Raw genomic sequence first — 26,125 nt, 5'->3', positions numbered from 1 at the left:
TAGCCTTTGGTGCGAGACATCTCAAACGCCTTCTGAAAGTCCAGATATATAATGTTCACGGGTTCTCCTGCATTCACATGCCTGTTGACATTTTCAAAGAATTCAGAGAGGTTTGTGAGGCAAGACTTACCCTTACAAAAACCATGCTAATTCTCTCTCAGCAAGGCCTGTTCGTCTATGTGTTTTGAGATTCTATCTTTGATGAGGCATTCCACCATCTTAACCGGTGTAGATGTTAGGCTGACCGGCCTATAGTTTCCCGAGTCCCCCCTCCTTCCCTTTTTAAAGATCAGTGTGACATTTGCTGTCCTCCAATCCTCTGGCATCGTGGCCGTTTTGAGGGACAAGTTGCATATTTTAGTCAAGAGATCAGCAACTTCATTCTTCAATTCCTTAATAACTCTTGGGTGGATGCCATCTGGGTCCGGTGACTTATTGATCTTTAATTTATCAATGAGGTCTGAAACATCTTCTCATTTAACCTCTATCTGACTTAATTCCTTGGTCAGGAGGGGCCGTTCGGGCAGCGGTATCTGCCCGAGGTCTTCTGCTGTGAAGACAGATGCAAAGAACTCATTTAATTTCTGTGCCATCTCTAAGTCTCCTTTTATCTCCCCTTTCCCTCCCTCACCATCCAGAGGGCCAACCGCTTCTCTGGCGGGTTTCCTGCTTCTAACATATTTGAAGAAGCTTTTATTATTCCCCTTCTCTCAGACTCTGATCCCAAACCTCCACTGCCTTGTGGCTACGTTCAGTTATGGAAAAGGCTTCAGGAGTCAACCTCGAGGCAAAATCCAGAGCCGGAGTCCCTGAGGCAGTTCATGGCTGAACAGTCACGTTCTGGCAACTCCTGCGACGTCGCTGGAACCAGCCATATTGGCTTCTGCCTTTCCATTGGACCATTTCAGCGACGTGGAGAGGGGGGATTTGCTACATGGTAACAGTCTATCCTCCATATCTACTTTACCCAGGCTTCACGCATTGGAGAGGACACTAACCACCATTCAGAGCCCGATACCATAGTCTTCCAAGACTGAAGGATGCCAACTGTATTATTCCCCTTAATGCTGCTGGCCGTGTGTTCCTCATAGTCTCTCTTGGCCTCCCGTATCACCTTCTTACATTTCTTTTGCCACAGTTTATGTTCCTTTTTATTCTCCTCATTAGGGCAAGACTTCCATTTACGGAAGGAAGCTTCCTTGCCCTTTACAGCCTCTCTAACTTGGCTCATTAGCCATTCGGGCATCCTCCTGGACACCCTCCTGAGATGACGTGAACCTGCACCAGCTCTAGCTCTTTAGCTGACACCAGTCTGTCTGACTAGAGACAAGGCGGAGTGTTGGGGCCAAAATGAAGAGGAGGATATTGGTGTAGCCGTTTCTGCTGATTCCTGCCCTCCGCCCACCACACCTTCTCCAATCCCTGTCCCATTCTGCCATCCTCACCCCTTCTGCTGCTTTATTGGCTCCAGCAGACAGCAAGCATGAACTGCTGCCAGTGGAAGTGCCAGCTCATTGGCAGAACTGCTGCCGACAATTGTGGTGGTGACCTCTCTGTGTTCGACAGTGGAAGTACCAGCTCATCGACAGAATGTCATTTTCCACAGCAGGCAGGCACTTAGGCTGGAGGAACTCAGGTTCTGCCAGCTGTCAGCCTGGTTAGGAATAATTAGGATTGGGCTCCCTGTGACTTGTCAATTGAGATGTGCACCCAAACATGTGCTACTCAAGTGTGTTACCATGGCTGACCCATCCACGAGGCTGGCAGAGGTGGCTGCCTCAGCACAGGGCACCTTTCTCTGTCCACCTACTCAGCTCCATGGCTCCTCCTGTGGATTGGAAAGGGAAGAGGGGGATGGTGAAGAAAAGGAAGTGTGGAGGGAGGGAGGGTAGTGGCTACATGGAGGGGGAGGGGAAGTGTGGAAGGTGCAGTGGCTAGACTCTCTTCCACACTTCCTCTTCCCCTTCTGGATTTTCCAATCCAGAGATACGGGGAAGGAGCAGTGGCGGGAAATGGGCAAGTGGAGGTATGTGCCCCCTATCTCTACTGGAGGCCTGAGTTGCGCACCTCCATTGGCCTCATGGCTGGGCCAGCCCTGGCAACAGAGAAGCAATTTCCAGCTTTCAAATCATTGGGAAGAATGCCTGTTGTGTGCGTGGCAAGCATGAGTGAAACTAGACTTGCTCTCTCAAAAATGGGCTGTAGCATGCAGTGGCCGATGGTTTATGCAGAGCCTTGAAATGCCTGGCTTCCCCTACATTTCCCAGGACTGCAGGGAAAAGACAATAACTGGTACACTTGTTTAAGCTTCTGGTGTTTCATTGATCTTATTTCTTTTTCTGACAGGGGGGCGGTCTCACTGGGCCCATGTCTCCCCAGCGCTGCATTTCATTGAGCGCCACCAGGAGGAGCTGATCCAGCGGACAGCTATGGTGGAGGGTGTCCTGGATATGCTGCACAGCACCATCCTGAATGAAGAAGAGTACCAAAAAATATCCTCAAGGGGAACCAGTCAGGAAAAAATGCGGGAGCTCTACAAGCTAGTGCCAACGTGGAACGGTTCCTTCAAGGACAAGCTGTACGAGGCGCTGAAGACCAAAAACCACTTCCTTATTGCTGAACTTGAACGTAAAGGTAAAAACAGTCTAGTCTCTCCAGTGTGCATGGAGGCTGTTTTAAACAACAGTAATAGAGGTCCACCTGAAGTACATACCATAAAGGAGGAAGGGCTTGACTAAGTGCCAGCATTGGCTAAAGAGCAGAGTTGGAGAGGCTGTAAAGGGCTAGGAAGCCTCCTTCCATAAGTGGAAGTCTTCCCCTCATAAGGAGAATAAAAATGAACACAAATACTGGCAAAATAACTGTAAAAAGATAATGCGAGGCCAAGAAAGACATTGAGGAGTGTATGGCCAGGAACTTGGAAGGAAATAATAAAATCTCCTTCAAAAACGTTCGAAGCAGGAAACTTGCCATTGCAACCCTCCTCTGCCCCAAGGCTGCAGTCCTTTGCAGGCCTTCTTGGGAGCAGGGCTTCTGAGAGGAATTTTATCAGGGGGTACAAAGTTTCTTTTGGGCCCCTTTGCAAAGGGAGAGGGGTGAAACAGAGTAAGGGAGGGTGGTGATGGGCGAGCAGAACAGGAGCAGGGAGGGACAGCTGGAAAAGTTTTAGGAGCCCAGGTCTACCCACCCATGTGGCATCAGTAGTGTCCCCAGTATCCCATACAGGCAACAAGTCTGAGTAGATAGGAAAATGTCAGATCTCAGGAAATTTCTGGGCCCCTTCCTTTGGCTTCTGGGCCCCCCTTTAGACCTTGGGCCCGGGTACAAATGACCCCCTTTACCCCCTTCTCCTAGGCCCTGCTTGGGAGTAAGACCCATTAGATAAAAAGAGATTTGTTTGTATAGGATTATGAGAGAGACAATGGAAGCCAGACATATATGCAGACAACTGGATTGGTTTAGAAAGCTGTGTAAGGAAGTGATTAGCACTCTTACCTGGGAAGTCTCAGATAATGTCACCTCACCCAATAACAGCTTAATCCTACAGGCCTTTTATTTCTGTGGAAGAGGCATCTGTAAAAGAGGGCTATAAAAAACAATGTTTTCCCAATGCACCACTGTGGCACAACTAAACTTTCACTCTGCCACTGAGATGCTTGTTTCTTAAAGCAGCTACAACACTCAGCCAAGTTTTGCAGTTTGCTTCAGCAACTTGGTCTCTCAAAAATGTGAGTAAAGGGGATTACAAACAGGATGTGTCAGAGCTTTATAGCTACAGGTACTTCAGCACACATCATAACACAGCAAATTAGCCTTTAACAACCCTCTTTGATAAAAACACTGGCTAGGCATATACAGCCTCTTAGCCAACAATAGCTTTTACAAGCTGCTAACAGCCCCCCTTAATTACCAGGGACTCAGCTTTAGCTAGTCACCAAGGTAACCAAAACTTCAAGACAGAATTTTACCTGCCCCCCCTTCCCTTCTGTACTCACAATAAATTAGCCAAATAGCTTATTTGATTTTACTGAATATACTGAAATTATACTGAAAATATACATTTCACTTAAGAGAAGGTAATAGACATTAAGAGGGAAAACCCCCTCAGAGACTAACACAGACACAACTAAAGCAATAAACCTAAAAACTCCTAAATTATACTGAACCTATCACTTACAGGCATAAGTTGAAAAGACATAAAGTATGACCTTCGCTGTCCTCCAAAATTTGCAGAAATTCCCCATCTACGATGAGAAGATGAGGCAGGGAGGATAACCTCTCAAACGCCAAGCATAAACCCCCCTCCTAAATTCCTCTTTATACCTTTGAAACACCAAGGATCTAATCAAGAGATGGCCCTTTGTCTCCTGACTGAATGATGTGATCCTTGGGGTCACTACTATCCATTGGCGTTCTTAATGTCCGGACTCTAGTCAAGTACTGTAGTTTTCCTTAGGCAAATGAGGCTTTACCCCCTCTTTTTTTTTTCTTCCTGCCACCTGTTGCTGTTTTGCCAAATTCCCTTTCCAAACTTGGTCTAGAGAAGTTATGCCCACTTTAAGCTAACTAGTTCCCCTGGCTCAGCTAGCTCTAGCAGTCTGCAAAACTACTACTGAACCCCAGTGGCAGTTGGAAGGTAACCAGTAGGTAACTTGCCTGTGGGGCTGCAGGGTCCTTCCTCCCAGTTCACAAAGCAGCAGCTCTCCTAAGTACAGCAGTGCCCCTCAGCTCTCCACCACCCAGCAGTCTCCAGCCATCCTTGTCCCAGCAATCCTCAGTAGTCCATTACCCGTCAGTCAGTCAGTCAGAAGATCCCTTAGTCCATCAACCAGTCCATTAGTCCTCTCTCCCTCCTCCAGCCTTTCCTCCTCCTGCTACCCACACCCTTTCCTTTCTCCAGATTCTGCTTTTTTCCCTTGAGAGCCCTGTTGCTTCCAAGTGGCTTCAGCTGTGCAGCACACTCACTGCATTCTAAGGCCCTGGTGTTAACCCCATGCTTCCCAGACCTGTTAGGGGCCACTGTTGATACCACACCCTGTCTTCTCAAAGGATCTTGCTCCTTATTGACATCTTTTTTTTTTTTTTTTTACTTCTTATCACATTTTAAACATTGTAACCTTCTTTTTAGTATTCTTAAAAAGCCATGGTATGTTTCAACCACGGCATTTTTCATATGCATGGAAAATTTCAGCAGCTTCTTTTCAGATTTGGGAGAATCCCGCGTGAGGCACTTTGAATCACAGTTCTCAGTGTAGATACTCAAGTACCCTGGAAAAATTGAAAAGATACTGTGAGAATTGGTGCCTTTCTGCAGGATGTCAAAAGGGACCAGGCAGTCTGTTCTGACTGTGGGTTCTGTGTAGGCAGGATCTGTGTACGAGGGTCTGTCTTTCTACCTTCTCTTCCCAGATTTTGTTGAGAATCACCAGGAAGAGTTGATTAGACGTGTCTTTGGGATGGACCTTATTTTAAGACAACTGCGTGGCATATTAACACGTGAACAAGAATACGAAATTAAGGATGCCCATCAGCCAATGCGGAAACTGTATGAATGGATGTCAAGCTGGAGAACAGGCGACAAGGATCAGCTGCAGCGTATCTTGAGGGCAACCAACAGGCGGCTTATTGAACAGCTTGCAGGTAAATATGCTGTAGGAGCCATTAATGCAGAACTCGCCAAACTCCAGAGCTTTTGACAATCCTTCCAGAAGGGGAAACTGACCCTGCACCAAGCCCACAATTCCCAGTGTGGAGCCCCAGCCAGTCAAGAGGTTTGGATGGCTCATGCCAAGTGCGCCTTCATCATACCCTCAACTCTCTCCCATTCCCTGAGTGAGCAAATGTCCTAACTACAAAAGAGGACAAGGGACCCCAAACTGTAGGACATCCAAGAAAAATGTAGGTCATGTCAAAATGAAAGCTAAAATCCAGGGATGGGCAAGTCCAGAGTGGCTTGACTTGAGTCCTAATGGGCAGACTTTCCAAGTCACCTAGAGCATTTTTGCGAGTTTTACCCTTTAAAAAGCCAGACATGGAAAAAAATGGGGCTGCTGCCAGGGTGTGTGTGTGTGTGTGTTGGGGTTCTCCTTTAATACTCCCGTAATGTCCCATCCCATCTATAAACAAGGTGGGAGGGAAAGGGACAGACTGCAAGAGAGCGAGGACAGAAGCGGTATGAGGGAGGAGGGTCACAGGCAAGGGAGCCTGCTCCCACCTCCTCCCTCCTGCTTGATGCAAAAGCAAAACATTATCCCTTCCCTGCCTCCTGGCTGGAACTTCCCTACTGCTTGCCTGGTCTGAATGATGGTCCCACAAGGTCACACCACAGATAGTGAGCAAGCACACCCAGACACAGATAGAGTGCTGAGTCAGTGGCCTCAGATTCATTAATGCCCAAGTCATCGGCACAAGTGTACACAGGTTAGCAAAAACATGTTTTGTGGGACTCCAGCTTGAGTCTTCTGACTTGAGTGCCCATCCCTGCTAAAAACACTCATATATTGATTTAATGTGGTTAATTTAACACTATATTACGTATTATTAAATTTAAAACTATACTGCATATAATTTATTAAGAAGGCTATTCGCCGCCTGCAGGGGACCATTCACAGGGAAAAGGAGGACATTTTAAAGTTCTTTTCCAGAACTTTCCATTCTTTTCTTTTTCCTAAAAAAGAGGACATGTCCTAGAAAAGAGGACATCTGATCATCCTGCCTGTTCCACCCGCTTCTCACCCCGTTCTTCCCTCCTCCTGCCAATCTACCTGAATCAGTGGGTGATCCTGTCCCCACTGTCATCTATTGAACCTCCAGGGCCTCTGGTTGTAGGCCAGAGGCGTTCAGCTCCACGAACTTCTGGAAGTCCATTTATGATGGTCATAAAGCATGTTCCAGTGTCAGAATGCTAGTTTTGGCAGTGGCACTAAGGGATAGGTTTGGGCCATCTGTGTGTTTTCTCCCTTATTGCCCCTCATTTTAATTAAAAGTTGTGGGTTCCATGTCTTGTGAGCATACAGAAATTTTTTAACATGATGTTCATGTGTCTCGCTTCTCAGGGGGACATTTTCTGGATCGGCATAAGGAGGATCTGATCGAAGAAGTGACGGAAGTCCCTCTCAGTGATCTTCGTACTTTTGTACTTGATGAGAAAGACTACCAAAGTCTTGTGAACTGTGCCACAGAGAAGCTGAAGATGGAAGTCCTGTTCCAGATGGAGCAAACGTGGGACAGAAAGAAGAAGGACCTGCTGTACCGATCTCTGGCAGAAACCAACAGGCACGTTATCGAAAGGCTTGAGGGTATGTCTAGACTCTAGAGGCAGAGTGTCCGCCTGGCACATTTTGGTGAAGCTGTACTGCATTGTTTGCTATATAAAGAAGGAAAGAGTTTCTCTTGCACTATACGCAGTCACCAGTGCTGTGTACTGTATTGGATTTATAGGAGAGGTTCTGTTTATCAGCATTACAGTAAAAGATTGTGCTACTTTTGAAGGTGGTTTAATTATGGAATGCCTCCTCAAGCATGCACTGTCTTTTTGCACAATCAGTTAATTGTCCAGTGAATGCTGACTAATTTCTTATCTTTTGCTCATAGTGCATACCTCTTTCCCATAGGCTGTGGCTGTCTTGTGATGATATAATTTTTTCCCCAACATTCCAAGTGCAAAATTCTTTACCTGATGAAATCTCATTTTCTCCAGGAAGCACATGCATTGCTGTTGTGCAACTATATTCAGCACAGAAATCACAAATGTTTTTGGGCCCTCCTGGACACTATCTGTAACATTGACAATGATGAATGACAAAATCGCTTCACCTAAAATATGCATTATTTAAGAAGTTTATTATTTTGTTTTTTTCTTGAGGTTGTACAGTCCAACTTGGTTCTGCTACTGCAGAGGAGTGCTCATCTAGCTATCCTTGTTTTCAAAGAAGTTGGGTCCCTACCCACCAAGTGGATCCAGACCCACAGTTAGAGAAACAGCCCTAGAAAATAACTATATCCAACTGAAATCAGTGGGACTTATGGCTCTGTCCTATGTGGGCCAAGGTGTGTTCCACTGCCAGCAACTGCCTTATGGCAGTTGTAAAAACTGCAAAATGACATGCTACAGGAGCACCAGTGGAAAGACCAACACCCTCCTGTGTTCGCTAGTGGAGCTCAGTATACCCAGCAAGGCAGGTAGGAAGGGGTGGGGAGGGTGGATTGGGGGCAGGGAAGGGTGGAATGAAGCAGCAATGGGGAGGGCAGGTCGGGTCTGAAAAGGGGGCAGGGACAGCAACAGTGGCTGCCACCAAATCCTAGCTCCCTTCCCAGACCTGATCAAATGGTGTGGGTCCACATGAACTAGTGCTATTGAACTGGTAGCTCAGGTCCAAGTAGACCCTTCTACACTTTGAAGGCTTACCCAGAGGAGACTTCCATAACTGCTGTCCCGTCCCCGTCCCCCCCACAGGATACAGAGGTAGCCATTTTGACATTGCTGCACTGGTTGCAGAGGGAAAATAGATAGGATTAGGTTCTTAACAGCTCAATCCTATCTTGCGCTGGAACAGGCAAGCCAGGGGGCTGGTGGCGTATCCAGTGCAAGAAAGGGCACCAAAGTGGATCAGCCAGAGGTAAGAGGAAACTCAGGTCTCCTCGAACTTGCGACACCACAGGAGGTGGCACAAGTCCAAGGAGAGTGGAGCAGTGCTGCACAAGCAGGCAGCTCACAAAGTGTGCTGGGGCCACTCATTTAGTCAAACTTGTCTGATCAAGGTCATCTAGCAAGCTCCATGGCTGAGCAGAGATTTTTCACTTATCCTCCCAGCAATGAGGATACAATGGTGAGAAAAGCCACCAGTGGTTTCCCTTCTGAGTTCCATAGAAGAAGAGTGGAATGCAAATGCAAACAAAAAAGATTTTGTTCCCTTCAGTATTTTCAGACTTTCTGCAGATTTTGAATAGAAGCAGCATCTTCTCCAAACAGTGTGCATTGCTTCCTCTACCTGTGAATCTTCCAGCCCAATCCTAGCTAAGTTCCTAGTGCTGATGCAACATGGTCAGCACGGGGTGCGCTGCATCCTACAGGAGAATTTAGCAGGTGGGAGGTTGCTTCGGGGGAAGGGGATATTTGTCCCCTTGTCATGGAGAAAACCCCTGCCTGCATATCAGATCTACTCATACCCAACTCCAATATAGCTGGCACAAATTTAAGTTGATCCGTGTTGGTGGATCAGGCCCAAAGAGGGAGAACAGTATGCAGCATGTGCTGATGCTGCCGATCCTGCCCCCTCCTCATTTCACCCCATTCTCTGCCAACCCCTGTCCTCTGTGATTTGCTGACACCCCCCCCCCCTGTTGCCACCTGCCCCCACGTCTGTGCAACTTGGCAAGGGACCTGCCTGCTCCAGTGGGCATCCTCCACTGGGCCAGCATGCACAAGAAGGCCTTGGCCTTCCCACTAGTGCGCCTAGCCTTCACACTGTCACAAACCACTTTACAGTGCACTTTTGCAATGCATGGAGGCCTCACACACCAGCGAAGCATGCGCTCTGCTAGAGCACCCATTAGGTAGGATTGTGCCCTTCATCTGTGTTTATTCCCCAAATACTGGTAGGGTTCATGACAGTAAAAGTAGCAAGGAGCTTTTCCACCACCAGTTATATTTTAACTGTTGAGATAAGGAGCATCCCAGGAACATTGTTTGCATAAGCCTCTGGCTAAAAAGCACCTGGGAGTCTCCCCAAATCCTATTATTTCTAAAACTGAATATAAAGTTATGTAATGTGTTTATCACCAGAGGAACATTTTATTGAAAAGCACCAGGAGGAATTGACACATCGAGTCTCCAGAGTTGACTCAATCTTATGGCGGCTCCGAATTCCAACGTTTCAGAGAGAGGACTCAAACGAGAAGACAATGAAGAAATTGTACACACTGGTGCCAACATGGAACAGGAGACAGAAAGACCGTCTCTACACAGTGCTGAAGAAAACACATGGACCCCTCATTGCAGAACTTGAAGGTAGAGTGAATATTTAAGAGATTTTTAAACCATTTTTCGAAAGCTCAAAAGTGGTAAACAGTAAATATAACAAAGCAAAATGTATAAAAAGGACAATAAAATAGAAACTATTATCAATGATATAAGTTGCAGACAAAAAATTGTAACACAACAAGAATAAATGTATTGAACTGGCATAGAATAACCAAATATATATACTGTAATTTTAAAAAGTGTCAGTAGGGAAATCATCCCTCCTCAAAAGCCAAGCAAAATGTGTGTTTTGATGGGTATTTGTTGCCTCTTTCTTGTTTCCCAAATGCAGAAATTGCCAGGTGCAAACCTGAGAACTTGGAAAAACCTAAGAGCTCTATTCCCTCTAAGGCAGTGTTTCCCAACCAGGGTCATTTCCCAGTGTTTCCCAACCAGGGCAGTGTGAATCACCATACTCCTCCTTAAGGGGAGTGGCGATCTGGTGGTGATGGCAGGATCATGGTGATGGCACCTCTGGGTTTCTGCCGCAGTTGCCACCAACTAAATTAAAAAGGGGGTTTTGGACTTATCCATCTGTGGGCCCAATCTTACAGAATGCATGCCAGCTCACTGTTGGCATGCACTGTTGCAAATGTACCATAAGGCATATTTGCAGGCCCTAGCACTGGTGCTCTGCCGGTGCTAACCTGGCTCTGGACTAGCACCGGTGAAGCACCGGAGGTCCACTGCTTGGCAGTTCTAGAAGACAGCGTGGCCAGGGCAGAATATTTGCCATCAGGATTCACTAATGTCTAATCCACCTGTGGTCCCTTGAGAAACAGGTCAAAACATATTGGGGACTGAGTGTGTGACTGGGTGCCTGGTAGTTTATTTCTCTTGCTCTGAAACACTAGAACTGCACTTCATCAGGTGTCTTCCTCTCTTCCTTTGGAAACCGAAACCAGACTCTTATATCCTGTTTTTGCTTTTCTTAGAGGGGCACTTTGTTGAGAGACACAAGGAGAATTTGATCGAAAATGTCACTAGGGTTAACCGTGTGGCAACATCACTGACTGAAACAACAATCCAGTATTCTTTGTTTGCTGACATCTTGAAGAGGGACACTGACAAGGAAAAAATGGAGCTCCTCTATGAGGTGGTGCCAGGCTGGAATGGAGACTGGAAAGACCGTCTCTATGAGGCCCTGAGAAGAACCAATGATCTCCTGATCAAGGAACTTGAGGGTAAGTGGATGGTGCTCAACTCACACTGATCATCAACTCACAGCAATGTCTGAAGTATAGAGTAATTAGCCACTGACATGAGTTAGCCCCATTGAGTGGAATGCACCACTTTACCATCTGCATAAAACAAAACTGACTGAACAGAAATGCAGAAGAAAAGCAATGATTGGGTGACATTTAGGATTCAGTTTGTGGCAGTACAAGTGTTGTCTTGTTTGCAGAATGACAGTCTAATTGGGGGAAAACACAGCTGTTTTCTTTCCAGGTTGCAGTTGCATTGTAAGAAACATCATACTCAAAGCACAGTTCAGGACTGCTGCTTAACTTACAGCCCAAACCGATCCAACTTTCCAGCACTGGTGCAGCTGCAATGCAGCCTTTAGGAGGCCTCCGTGACTGCCTCTCCACCCCATGATGCAGCACGTGCCCCATTGACACAGCTGCATCAGTGCAGGAAAGTTGGATAGGATTGGGCCCTTATGTTTTGACTTCTTTGCTAGCACAAGCAATGCCTTGAGCTCCTCTGGGTAATGTTGAGGTGTATTGGATAATGCCTGTTAAATCACTGATAAATAAGGCAAGCAATTCATACACACTTTCCCACTCATTAAATGATAAACCAAACCACTGGATGTGGCTGAGACTGGTGCACCATGGGAAGATCTCCTTAGGAGTTGAAGCTCAGACTTTCCAAGAGATAAGATCTTCTTTGTCTGATCAATAAGAAACTGCTGGCCCATGCTGCTAATCTCTAACAACTATTTGCATTGCAGAAAGGAAATGCAGCAAAGAGGGCTTGATCCCTGACACCCTTGCAAAGGACAAATGCTACTTGTGTAGGAATGAGCAGGTAAGGGCCTTTGTTGCAGTGCTAGGATGCATCCCCTCAGTGGTGTAACTAAGGGGGTTTAGGGCGTAGTAGCTGCACTGGGCATCAAACTTTAGGGGGGCAACAAACCGAGCTTGACACTAGTGACCAAAATTGTGAAAATCTTGGTATGTATGAATAATACCGTCATGTTATATATCATTGGAAACATAATGTAATGCAGAATTCAGTGAAACAAACTGCATTGGAATATCAGTAGTCTATCAAACATTACGGTCAATTAACCAGATTTACCAATTAACCAACTGTCTTATGGAATAAAAAGCGGATTTTCTTGACTCAGAACTAACCTATGAGACTGATTGTTCTGAGAGCCAATTACATGTTGTTATGATATAGCATGGAACCAATAAGGTGTTAATATGAGCTCTCGTTTCCATGTATCATAATAGAATTACACCTGCTAACTGTGTAAAGAGGCGCTTTTTCAAGTGGTGCTCTTCTTATATTTAGCAGGGAGAAATAATTGTCCCTCTTCACCCTGGCACAGTGCCTTAAACTAATCAGGGGCACAGGTTTTATGTATTCGGGGTGCAATCCTAACCCCTTATGTCAGCGGTTTCCAGCACTGGCATAGCGGTGCCAGTGGGACATGTGCTGCATCCTGCAGTTGGGTGTCACTCATAGAGGCCTCCTGAAAGTAAGGGAATGTTTGTCCCCTTAGCTCAGAGCTGCATTGCCCTAATATCAGTGCTGGAAAGCACTGACATAAGGGGTTAGGATTGCACCCTTACATAATTAAATTTGATTTTATCTTGAGGTGGCTACAAATCTTCTTTGACCTCAGGTAGCAGACAGATGCCTTAGCTATGCCACTGGTATGGCAGAGCAAGTGGATGGCGAGCTGCTAGGGGGAGGAGGCAGGTTTCCCCCCAATTTGCACTTTGTAAAATGCTTGGGCATGACGTCACTTCCGGTTATGACGTCACTTCCGGAGCATCATTTTGAGCTTGGCACCGGGCTACACAATCATCAGCTATGCCACTGCATCCCCTCCTAGGATGCTGTTACATTCCCACATAGCTGTCTACAGAGGCAGTAAAGCATGGCCAAATCTCTTTGGCGTGGGGTCTCAAACCACATTTTAGCCCCTATTCTGAATATGCCTCATTCTACTGCTATCACTTACAGCCCAATCCTATCATTTTCCCTGGAAAAAAATTTTCTGTTACCCCTCTGTAAGCTTCATGATTGGTAATGGGTCTTTTTGCACCTGTGGCAGCTCTTTAGCTGGTGTGAGGAGACAAAGGGGGCAAGCTGGCTGACTCCAAGTGGGGTAGCATGTGCTGCAAGTTGTCCATGCCAAGTGCCACCCCCTCCCATTTATGGGCAATTTTCACAATGGAGAGAGGTGAAAAGCGGTGTGCCCCAAGGATCTGTCCTGGGACCGGTGCTTTTCAACCTCTTCATAAATGACCTGGAGACAGGGTTGAGCAGTGAAGTGGCTAAGTTTGCAGACGACACTAAACTTTTCCGAGTGGTAAAGACCAGAAGTGATTGTGAGGAGCTCCAGAAGGATCTCTCCAGACTGGCAGAATGGGCAGCAAAATGGCAGATGCGCTTCAATGTCAGTAAGTGTAAAGTCATGCACATTGGGGCAAAAAATCAAAACTTTAGATATAGGCTGATGGGTTCTGAGCTGTCTGTGACAGATCAGGAGAGAGATCTTGGGGTGGTGGTGGACAGGTCGATGAAAGTGTCGACCCAATGTGCGGCGGCAGTGAAGAAGGCCAATTCTATGCTTGGGATCATTAGGAAGGGTATTGAGAACAAAACGGTTAGTATTATAATGCCGTTGTACAAATCTATGGTAAGGCCACACCTGGAGTATTGTGTCCAGTTCTGGTCGCCGCATCTCAAAAAAGACATAGTGGAAATGGAAAAGGTGCAAAAGAGAGCGACTAAGATGATTACGGGGCTGGGGCACCTTCCTTATGAGGAAAGGCTACGGCGTTTGGGCCTCTTCAGCCTAGAAAAGAGACGCTTGAGGGGGGACATGATTGAGACATACAAAATTATGCAGGGGATGGACAGAGTGGATAGGGAGATGCTCTTTACACTCTCACATAATACCAGAACCAGGGGACATCCACTAAAATTGAGTGTTGGGCGGGTTAGGACAGACAAAAGAAAATATTTCTTTACTCAGCGCGTAGTCGGTCTGTGGAACTCCTTGCCACAGGATGTGGTGCTGGCGTCTAGCCTAGACGCCTTTAAAAGGGGATTGGACGAGTTTCTGGAGGAAAAATCCATTATGGGGTACAAGCCATGATGTGTATGCGCAACCTCCTGATTATAGGAATGGGTTAAGTCAGAATGCCAGATGTAGGGGAGAGCACCAGGATGAGGTCTCTTGTTATCTGGTGTGCTCCCTGGGGCATTTGGTGGGCCGCTGTGAGATACAGGAAGCTGGACTAGATGGGCCTATGGCCTGATCCAGTGGGGCTGTTCTTATGTTCTTATGTTCTTATGACACTTCCCCATCCCTCTCCCAATCCACCCTGATCCTCCCACTTCCCTGCCCTGCACCACTCACCCCACTGACTTAGTGATGCTGGCAGGACTTTTCATCATTTCTGCATGTGAGGTCCTCCCCAACATCTGAGGAGGTTCTCCAAAAGCACATGACTCTATGCTGTTCTGGAGCAGTTTTCGTGACACCAGTTCTGATGACAGAGCTGCATGTTTGGATCAGGCCTTTAGTATCCTGGGTGGGTTTTTGGAGATTGTAGTTAGATATTCAGCTTTCATCACTTTAGCTGTAAAATGGGGTTAGATCCAATGGTTTAAAATGGAAGTGAGATAGAAAACGAGAACTCTCTTGGGAGGCAGGAGTTTTATCCTCAATTACTGGAATTATAATCCAGGCCTTTCAAGTCAAGAGATGCATTTAGCATCTCTGAGTTTCAGTCCTCTCTGGAAACCTTCCCTTCTGGCCCCTAATTTTGATAATACAGAGGAATAAGAATGACTGCAAACTCTAGCTGGAGGCCTTGCTGACTGCAGACCTGAAATTTAGTTGGCATTCTATTTAGGAGTACTGGAAATCTTGTTGAACTGTGTCAGAATGGCAAAGAACTCAAATTCCACAAGGTCAGTCAGTAGGTCCCCGCCTCCAGCGACTCATTTTTTAAATGCTATCTTCTGTTTTCCAGACATGTCCAGAAGTACAACCAGAGGTTGTTGCAGATGCTAATGGAGAAATGAAGACATACAGGTGAGGATCCAGAGTGACTCTCCTGAAAGGGTTTAGAGCCTGATGTCAATTTGTGAGGAGAATCCTTTCAATGTAGACTAGAGAGTATATGTGTAACCCTATTCAAAAACTCTGAGGAATTTGATCATATCCACAGACCCACAATTTTCCTACAATTATTCCTGTATTCTAGAAGTTTTCTAGAAACTCTATGTCCCTTTTAACACTTATTCTAGGAATTCAGTCCGTTGGGGTCTGGAGTAAGCATCTCCTGGGTTTATCATCCAGGACTGAAATCTGACTCAGGTTGTTCAGGGGCAAATCAAATATTGTAAAATTACGTGGAATAAATATCTCAGAGTGTTCTCTGGGGCAATTTGGTCTCTCTTTTATTAAATGTCCTCCACAATTTTGTGTTAGAAGCACTGGCTTTCCTGGAGGGGGGGCAAAATGCTGAGTTTCTTGAGGTGCCTTGCCGCTGATGTAAACGACCGCTTCTCGTCACCTTCAGAGCCAGTCATGACTACACAGGCAAAAAGGGAGAAGGCTTTTGCAGCAAAGTAACTTGCACAAATCTCATGCATGGCAAAGGTTTACCCTAAGGGAAGGGATCAAATCTTCCCTTACCTGGAGGAGACATCCTGGGCCTGAAACTCCGCCATGCCCCAATGCATGCCCCTTTGGTGTGACTGCATTACCACAGGTAGGGCTGGGCTGCGAGTGGCATAGCTGAAAATTATGATTTCCTCTTTTTACCTGCACTTTTTAAGCTGCTGCGCTTTGTCAGGCAATCACCCCCCAGACATTTAGGAAAGCGATTTTGAATGGTGATTGGTTTGCTTATGATTGTATTTCTCAAAGAGCTATTTAATCTCATGCATCCTTCTGTACACCTTACAGTGCCAGCTGACTATCTCCTTGTTTGGTTAGCAGTGGCTCTCTTGTGCCACTACATGGAGTAAATCTTTCAGAGTGTCAATTGGAACAACTTTGTCTTTGTTGTATTAAATTTTCCTCAACATCTGGCTTATTTGTCTGTCCAATTAGAATCTAATTACTTTCCTCTCAGACTCTCTGGGAAACTAATTATGCTTTCCCATTCCTCCCCTCCCTTCCCCCATGACCTGCAGAATCCACCTCCCCAAGGCAGGCACCTTCCTCTGCTCTGTAACTGAACTCAGGTTTGAGGTGAAGGCAGCGGTGACTGTTGAATACGCCTTTCGTTCCTGGGATACCCACTTGAGCGAGGCTGAGAAGTATCAGTGGCTGGCGGCTGGTCCATTGTTTGACATCCAGGCAGATCCAGCAGAGGAGGTGGCAGCTGTTCACCTCCCTCATTTTGTGTGTCTCACAGGTAGGGCAGTTTTGAAGGGAGAAGATAAGCCATAACATGGAATCCTTTCTCAGGCAGGTGAGATGCCTCAGCTGTGGAAGTCACATTTCCTACCTGCTTCACTTGGCCTGCTGCTTTCTCAGCTCCGTCTCCTCCTTTCCTAACCCTCTGCTTCTCCAGGCCCTCTTCTGCCACACCTGCAAGACACGACTATTTCAGCCAATGGCAATCAGAGACTAACCCACCTGTACTGCTTCTCTTAGGCTTTAGGCAACATCACTTCTGGTCCATGGTTGGCATTAGCCTGGCTTCTCATTTCTATGTTCCAGAACTCACCCAGGGGAGTTTTTCCCGCATCGCTGTGTGTCACTAAAAATAGATGAAAACCTTTGTTGTCCTCTGATCTATTTGCAGAAGGAAAGGCTGACATTTCTCACCTGAAAATTGCTCACTTCGTGGATGGTGGGATGATCCTGGAGGAACCAGCACGAGTTAGCCCATTTCATGCTGTGCTGGAAGATCCCACATTTTCTCTTCTGAGCGTGGTGTATGCACACATCTACAATAAATGCTTTCCCTTCCATTCTGTGGTGCTGCTTTACCAAGCAAAGAAGAAGATCACAACCCTTCATCTCTATCTGATCCCTAATGACTCTTCCATTATACAGGTGAGAACTGACAAAGAGCTAATTGCTATAGCATCATCATCATCATCATCGAGCACCAGGAAGGACAGGACAGGACAAGTTAATGGAGATGGTTCTTGGGGAATGGTAGTACATCAACTAGAATGCTTTCAGGGAGTACATAAATGGAAATCCTTCCTTGTATCTTTCAGCACAGTGGAATCAGGACTGTCAAAAAAGCTCATCGGTTCCTAGGTACACATCACTCCACCACACCTTCTGTTGCTAACTGTAAAACTAAACATGAACCAATGGACAGCCCAATCCTAAACTGCCTGGCACGCAGGGCCACCGCAGCATCCTAAATGCAACCGGGCAGCCACTGGCTGCAACTTGGGGGAAGGGCATGTTCTCTCCCTTCCCCTGGGTAAGGAAAGTAACCCCACAATAGGGTACTGCTCAATTCTGCGGCAACCCTTAGGCTCGCGCAGAATCAAGAGTCTCCATGTTGGGTTGCGCAGTCCAACACGAAGCTCAGGATCCAGTGGAGCCCTTCTCCCACCCTGCTCCCTCGCCCCTGATTGCCTCCTCCCGTCCTCTGCAGACCACCAGATGCCTCAGTGGGCAAACAAGACAACAAGATACCTGCATTCTTGTTCCACTCCCTTGCACCTGGCATTCTAGGATATCCTAAAACCAGGAAGCTGCATGTACCCATTGTGGCTTGTAATCTGTGATGCTTTTCTTCTAGAAATCTGTCAAAACTCCTTTTAAAGGCGTCTAGGCCAGATCATCACCACATCCGGTGGCAAGGAGTTCCACAGACTAATTATACGCTGGGTCAAGAAATATTTACTTGTGTCTATTCTAACTCTCCCAACACTCAATTTAGTGGATGTTCCCTTGTTCTGGTGTTCTGTAAGAGGGAAAAGAACATCCCTCTAGCCACTCTATCCATCCCTTGCATAACTGTGTACATCTCAAACATGCCCCCCCTCTGGCACTTCTTCTCTAGAGTGAAGGAAAGTTTCTCTGAGAGGCTCCAATTTGCCTGATTTAAATGGATTCCAATAGAGACAATATAATGTTGCTTCATGTTGGTGTTTTGCCTTGTCAACTTTGGTGAGAAGTTCTTCCTTTCCCTTCAAACAGGCCATCAAAACTGAGGAGGAAAGGCAGAAATCATCACATGTTTGGAAACCCCCTCAAATAGAGAAGCCCCTATATGTTGGCACTTGCTGCACTGTGTCCAGCTGCCCTGAACTCAGGATAACCCCAAAAGTCAGTAAATACATCATTTCATGGATGTGTGTATAATCTAGTGCTGAACAGTCTTTGTAACCCTCTTCACTTGAGTAAGCATGCAGCCTTCCAGATGCAGAAGAGAGCTGATTCAGAGGTGATGAACAGTTATAAGAGCTTGGTGTGTTTAGCCTGGAGAAGAGAGGACTAAGGGGAAATATGGTAGCTGTCTGAAGGGCTGTCACACTGAAGAAGGGGAAGGTTGCTTTTGGTGGTTCCTGAGGGCAGGACTAGAACCAATGGGTTGAAACTTCAAAAGGAAGTAGATTTAGGATAAACCTGAGAAACAATTTCCTAATTAGAAGAGTTGACCAGTATTGGGACAGTTTGCCTCATGTAGTTGTGGGCTCTTCTTCTTTGGAGGTTCTGTCACATAGAAGAAGGGGGGGTTGCTTTTGGTGGTTCCTGAGGGCAGGGCTAGAACGAATGGGTTCTACAAGGAAGTAGATTTAACTTAGACATGAGAAACAATTACATAACTGGAAGTGTTGTCCAATATTGGGACAGTCTGCCTCATTTAGTTGTGGGCGCTTCTTCATTGGAGGTTTTTAAGCAGAGGGTGGATGGCAATCTGCTAGGAATGCTGTAGTCACCTGCGCTGAGCAGGGTGTCGCACTAGATGACTTCCAAGGTCCCTTCTGACTCTCGCATTCTATGATGGGGGAAGTTACTTTTGATTTACCACATGAAGTTACCACGATTGCGGCTGTGCATATTTCTTATCGTACGGCAAAAGCAAAAGTACAGAAGCAAGTAGTCTGAGACGAGTCGTGCGCAGGCTGTCGCTGGAATGTCGAAGGACTTTCGCATTACTGTCAGGGTCTACCAAGGCTATAACTGGCCTGTCTTGCTAGCTGATGTTACTCTGTAAAATGTGATGTGTGTTTTATATGAATAATAAAACATAGTACAGTAACAGCACAGTTACCTGGCACTTTAGTATCCAGAAGACTCCGTTAACTGGCTCTGCCATAGATGGTAACACAGCTGCTTCTTCACTCAAACAGAAATGTCTACAGCCATCTGGCATTATATTGTAACACTTTCTGCTGCTTCTGAGAGTCAGATTTGTTAACTTGCAACAGTAAAGCTTCTTGGGATCATGTTAGTTAGTTAGTTGGCAACCTTCAGTCTCGAAAGACTATGATATCGCGCTCTGAAAGGTGGTTCTGGAACAGCGTCTAGTGTGGCTGAAAAGGCCAATTCGGGAGTGAATCATATTTATACATATAATCATATTTGGGATCATATTTATACATATAATACCATTGTTGGATAGTATTGATAGGGACACATGATTTATTACAATGACAACCTTCAAGCGTGTTTAGAATAGCCTTGGATTAACAGTTACCTGGTACTGAGATTGCGGTCCATGACCTCAGAGTCATTGCATCTCACAAGGCTTCCTACCTCCTTCTTCAACAGGAGCTTGGCTTTTTCTACAAGAGCCCAGGACAACTACAGTCCTTTGTTGAAGTTAAACTACGATACAGAAATGAAGTACGCCTCAGTGTGAAAAAAAAGGAAGATCTTTGCTTGCTTTGGGATACTTGGTTGGATCCAGGTATGGACTGTGTGCGGTGCCATGTTTGCACGGGTGGATGCAATGAAGCCATGTTGCATTAGACTACTGGAAGGGGGGAATTCCCGTTTCCTCCCATTTTACAGAAACTTTCCTACTTGATCCTGGAGTTTTACCCTGTCTGTTTTATAAGGCTCCAAGCTGGACCCTTGCTTGCCAACTCCTGACCAACACACCATACTTGAAGATTTTCTCTGTTTAAGATGTCATGTTGTCTTCACAGCAGTGCAATTTGAGATGATCCATATGACTGCAATCAGATTATTTTTGTGTTTTATCACTCTGTGTGTGTGTGTGTGTGTGTGTGTGTGTGTAAGATACATGCACAGATCTCTTTCCCAGAGCTGTTATTTCCTGCAACCATATTTGATTCAAAAGAGACCTGGACAGTCCTAAACACTTTGAGGAATGCTTTGAGGTGCATTTGAATTAGCAGGTGCTTTGGCCATATATGTGAGTCAGAGGAGGAGGGTATTTAATTATCTGATGAGTGATACTCAGAGGGGCAGCATTACCCTTCCCTGATTGTGAGAATACCCAGTGTGAAGAGAATTGTCTCAGGAGAAAAGTTCCATTCATATTTCTCTTTTCTTCTAGAGGATGTGCTAATTCAGGAAGAGCCTTGCACTTCTGCGGCAACACCTGAAAAAGCAAAATCAGGTATTACGGAGGCATGGCTGGGATCCTGCCACATAATCCATGTGACTGTAGCAGTGGTTCTCACACATTTAGCACCGGGACCCACTTTTTAGAATGAGAATCTGTCAGGACCCACAGGAAGTGATGTCATGACCGGAAATGACATCATCAAGCAGGAACATTTTTAACAATCCTAGGCTGCAATACTACCCACACTTACCCAGGAGTAAGTCCCATTGACTATCATTGTTAAAAGTACATAGTAGCTTGTTAAAAGCACAGGTCTGTAACATTTCCCTAACTGCAGTCACATACCATGGTAGCATCAAGTCTAAAGTATTAAAAATAAAATATTGAAATGAATAGGGACCCACCTGAAATTGGCTCATGACCCACCTAGTGGGTCCTGACCCACAGGTTTGAGACACACTGATCTAGTGAGTTCACAGCAGTTCTGGAAGTGGTGCTTCAAGGCCCTCAGTAGGCCTCTGTGTGGGGGAAGAAAGGTAGTGGGAGGGTGAGGAATGCACTGCTGCCCCTGCAGGTATTACACCCTGGGGCATTTGTCCCCCTTGACCCTGCCTTGGTACACCAGTCTCTCAAAGCATATGGCCCACGTGACTAAAAATGAAGGTTAGCCAGGCTTTCACCAATCTAGCTATAGGGAAAGGAGCACAGCAGACAGAACTGCACATATTAACTGTCTGACCACATGATTGGGAAAAAAAATATTTTAAGTTGCTGAGGGCCGGATAAAATCTTGCTATGGGCTGGTTGTGGACACCAGGCCATAGTTAGAAGACTCCTGGATTACAGTGTGCAAGTGACAATCAAGGTGCCAGAAGCCATGAATTTTGAGCTCCAGAGAAACAGGCTCTGGAGCATCTAAACTGGTAAGGAAAAGTACAGTGTCAGCAGTTGAGGCGGCAAACTGCTGATGAGTCCAGAGCCTCTCATCATAGAGGATAGGGAGGGAAAAATGACTTTTGTGTGTGTGTGTAAAATACATGCACAGATCTCTTCCCCAGAGCTGTTATTTCCTGCAACTATATTTGATTTAAAAGAGACCCGGCCAGTCCTCAGCACTCGGAGGAATGCTTTGATTTTAGAAATGGGCTATGCCAGATGCAAGGGAGGGCACCAGTATGCAGGTCTCTTGTTATCTGGTGTGCTCCCCGGGACATTTGGTGGGCCTCTGTGAGATACAGGAAGCTGGACTAGATGGGCCTATGGCCTGATCCAGTGAGGCTGTTCTTATGTAGGTGCATTTGAATTAGCAGGTGCTTTGGCCATATATGTGAGTCAGAGGAAGATGATACTCAGAGGGGCAGCATTACCCTTCCCTGATTGTGAGAACACCCAGTGTGAAGAGAATTGTTTTGGGAGAAAAGTTCCATTCCTATTTCTTCTCTTTTCTTCTAGAGGATGTGCTAATTCAGGAAGAGCCTTGCACTTCTGGGGCAACACCTGAAAAAGCAGAATCAGGTATTACAGAGGCATGACTTAGATCCTACCACATAATCCACATGACTATAGAGTGGGAGTAAAACCCAAGCACCATCCTGCTCCCCCACTCCTTATTCCGGTGCACTGGACTGAATTGTAGATTTCCGGAGTGAGAATGCCATAGAATGTGCAGGTTGGGTCGGCCCTTTCATGACACCAACGATCACCTCAGGAAGCATGTTGGTGGGAAATGCCAATCTCTGCCCCCCTTCCTACCTCCTGTGCTGCTGTTCCACTCCCTGGGTTGGTAAAGGAAGAGTGGGACGGAGAGGAAGAGAAAGTGTGGAAGGCTGGAGAGGAGAGTGCTGGGGCAGAACACTGGAGAGTGGGAGGAGCAGAGGCTGGCACATCATCGGGTAAGGGGGGCAGCATTTGGAATGCCGCCTCAGGCATCAGGGCCTCTTGTGCCAGCCCTGTGTGCAGGCTTGGCAGATTTTGCAGCAATTATTCTAGGCCTTGACATTCTCAGATACCACAAACGTTATAAATTCTCCTCCAAAAGGACTACGAAAGATAAAAGGTTTCCTGTATGATACCTCTGATAAGGGGAAAATGTGTTACCCCTTTTTCATTAGGATGCAGTGCAAGCGGTGAAAACCAGAAGGAAGACACAAGCCATTCCCCTCAAGCTGCAGCACATCAGCCTTCCCCACTGCTGCACCTCCTTGCTGGGAAACATACCTGCTCACCCTGGGAAATCCCAGCTTCTCTCAAATCACCTTCTCTTAAAAACTGTCCCCAGCTTTCCTGTAGGCCCCAGAAAGTAAAACCACAAAGAATAGTTCATATACTAACTATACTGTTGAAAAGCAATATATAAATATCATCATCTGTGCCAGTCATTGCAATGAGGATGCTCGAGAAGGCTGCCAGGACCATACATGCTGATCTCAAACTGTGGCTTTGGTTTTCTTGACCAGCAGCACTCAGTAGCAGACCAAAGACCAAGCTTGACCACCTGACATATATTCTGGAGGACTTGAAGGAGGAGGACCTGAAAAGATTCAAGGACAAACTCCGTAACTTCCCTGTCAAGGAGCGCTTTGACAACATCCCCGAAGGACGGTTACAGCACGCAGATCCCTTGGACCTGAAAAACCTGCTGTTTCAATACTACTCAGATTATGCCATAGAGTTGACCATTGAGGTGCTGAAAGCTGCCAACCTCAAACAACAGGCAGATAGGCTTAGCAAATTGGCAGTGCTTTCTTAGAAAGGACATTGAGGCTACTGATTGGTCATAGTGAAATAAATGCAACTGAGAACATCAAACCTGAAATGTCTAGCCTCCCCCCCCCCAATGGACTATAACATCTGTGTGAGCCACAGGCTTCTGTCATGCCTCAGGATCCTGAAGAAGCTCTTGAGTTATCCAGATGCAGTAGCCACTATCCTTTGTTGTTTTGTATTGTTTGAGCATCTTTTGCTAATTGATCAATGCCTGTTTTTATCTCTTGCACTTTTCCATTCATTGTTTAAATTACTCCATTTTTTAAATAAACTTCTTTCACTTTCAAATTGTATTCACTTGGTCTCAGCTTATTCAGGAAGGGGTGGGTTGCCCTGTCTTACTACACCACCCCCTTGCCCCTGCTGCTTGATTCTTAAGATGTGGGCTCTCTAGCTCTGGATAGTGACAGAGACATGAAGACAAATTGCCTTTTCAGGTAAAGAATTATGCAGATTTGATGTGTACAAACCAAAGGACAGGTTTATTGGAATCCAAAGAACACAAAACCTGTTTTTTGCTGGTCTGAGACCATAATAAAGATTTGATTTGACACAACCTGTTTAAAAATGTTAGCAGGTGATATGCAATGAGTATGACTAGGACCAACTGAAATTAATGACACGTCTTATGAATTTTGATGGGGTCTAGCCATTCTTTGGTTGTATCTCAAGGGGGAGCTGAAACCCTTGAGGGACAGTCTGAAGCTGCCACTTTGGCACAGACACTTTCAGGGCATAAGTTGGTTCTATTATGATATCCTGTTTCCTGGATTCTAAAGCATAACCCAAGTCTGGGCAGAACGTTAAAGGTGATCCCCCCAAAGCAGCTGAAGAAGATGCTCTAGGAAAGCTTTGAAAGAAGATACTGAACAAAAAGGACAGTCACCTTTCCCTTCACCACTTGTAATGCTGACCACTTTTCTCATGCCTGAAATATTGAGCTGAACACTAGGGTGGTTTCCCCTTTTTGGAAAGTGTCATGGGGTGGGGCAAGTGCCTTTTCCCTTCAGATGGTTTAAGCTGGTTGCTGAGCAGAAGATCTGAGGCTACCCAGGTGTAGTTTATTGCTAATTTAGAGCAGGGGTGTCCAAAGTTTTTGGCAGGAGGGCCACATTATCTCTCTGACACTGTGTTGGGGGGGAAGAATTAATTTACATAAGTTTACATAAATGAATATATTAAAGATGAACTTATATGAATGAATGAAGATCTTGCAATAGCTCAAGGCCTATAAAAGTCCTTGCACAAAGCAAGGCTGGCCTTTCCTTTGCTGCTGTTACTGAATCACAGATGTAAAACAGCAAGCAGTGGAGGGAGCCCTCATCCCACAGTTCATGTGAGAGGTCAAACAGTCGCTCTCAGGTTGAGAGCAGTTGCGTCTGGCCAGTGCGGACTCCAGCAAGTCTCCAGAGGACCAGAAGCTCATTGGAGACTGGGGACTCCCTGACAGCTGCATTGGGAGTCCTTGAGGGCCGCAAGTGGCCCCAGGGCTGGGGTTTGGGCACCCCTGATTTAGAGAATAAAACCTGGGTGTGGGTCCTCAGAGAGTTCTTCACAGGAACAGCAGAAGGAAGCAAGCAAGCTGGGGCTGGCAGCTTTTGTGCTGGAAAAAATGTTATATGGCTGACCTGTAATGTTGGTAACTTTTAGTTTGTTTAGTTAGCTAACCTTTTCTTGTTTTATTCTACTGTAATGCATGTATTAATGTCTTTGGAGCAATTGGAGCTCCCTTAAAGTTTCCTAATAAAAACCTTATAAATGAAGATTAAGTGAAATATTTTGACCAAGGAAATGTATTTTAAAAGAACCTGGGATGCTTGTGGTGATATAAGCAGAGCACACTGTCCTTGGGGCTTTGGTGGATTGGGTTGGTGGAGGAGGGTGTGGGCTGCATCCTGCCTGGCTTTGGGAATCCCCCTGGTCCTTCCCTGACCCCAAGGGTGATGTTTGTGACAGAAAGGAGACCAGAACACACACACACACAATGAAGCACATGCCACACAGCACAGTTCTGAAGGCTCCTGGCACATAATCATGGCCGTTCAGGCGCATGGGCGACTGCCTGGAGCTCCTTCTCATTTGGCAGGGCGCAGGGGTCTGGAGGACAGATCAGATGATCCGACAACCTGAAAACCAGACTGGCCCAGCCGAGGCGAAGATGCAAGCGCACCTTTAGGTGCTCCAAGGATAAAGCACTCTTATTTTCCACATTTTTATCTCGCTCTTCCTCCAAGGAGCTCAGGGTGGTGTACAGAGTTCCTCCCCCACTTTTGCCCTTACAACAACCCTGCGAGGTAGGTGAGGCTCAGCCCAATGCTGTGTATGTCTACTCAGAAGTAAGTTCCACCGGGATCTATGGGCCTTACTCCCAGGGAGGTGTGTAGAAGAGGACTGCAGCCTGAGAGGCAGTGCCTGGCCCCGGTCACCCAGGCGGCTTCGAGGCTGAGCGCGCGCGCACCTGCAGCCCAAGTGCCGCTCCCGAAGCACAGCGCCAGCCCCTTCCCTCGGCCTCCCTGCCCTGCAGGCGCGCACGGCCCCCCTCGGCCCAGGCGGGCAGGAAAGCTCCGAGCAGGACCTGCGCGCTCCTCCTGCCGCCGGCGCGGGGAGGGAGCAG

At 46.4% G+C, this 26,125-nt stretch overlaps 1 protein-coding gene across 1 annotated transcript; it reads left to right on the top strand.

The window, feature by feature from the left end:
• Positions 1–1,483: 1,483 nt before the first annotated feature.
• On the top strand, positions 1,484–23,760 carry LOC136636189 (uncharacterized). The gene is made up of 15 exons (XM_066611131.1): positions 1,484–1,571; positions 2,347–2,634; positions 5,410–5,640; positions 7,056–7,298; positions 9,785–10,009; positions 10,957–11,205; positions 11,979–12,055; positions 15,250–15,311; positions 16,421–16,644; positions 17,038–17,291; positions 18,402–18,530; positions 19,980–20,118; positions 20,734–20,796; positions 22,198–22,260; positions 23,202–23,760. Exons 1-15 carry the CDS (start codon positions 1,484–1,486, stop codon positions 23,492–23,494), a joined length of 2,628 nt encoding a protein of 875 aa, XP_066467228.1. The 3' UTR covers positions 23,495–23,760.
• Positions 23,761–26,125: the final 2,365 nt, after the last annotated feature.

This window comes from Tiliqua scincoides, unplaced genomic scaffold (assembly GCF_035046505.1).
Source record: "Tiliqua scincoides isolate rTilSci1 unplaced genomic scaffold, rTilSci1.hap2 HAP2_SCAFFOLD_96, whole genome shotgun sequence".
NCBI lineage: Eukaryota > Metazoa > Chordata > Lepidosauria > Squamata > Scincidae > Tiliqua > Tiliqua scincoides.
This window is presented reverse-complemented; position numbering and strand designations above follow the sequence as displayed.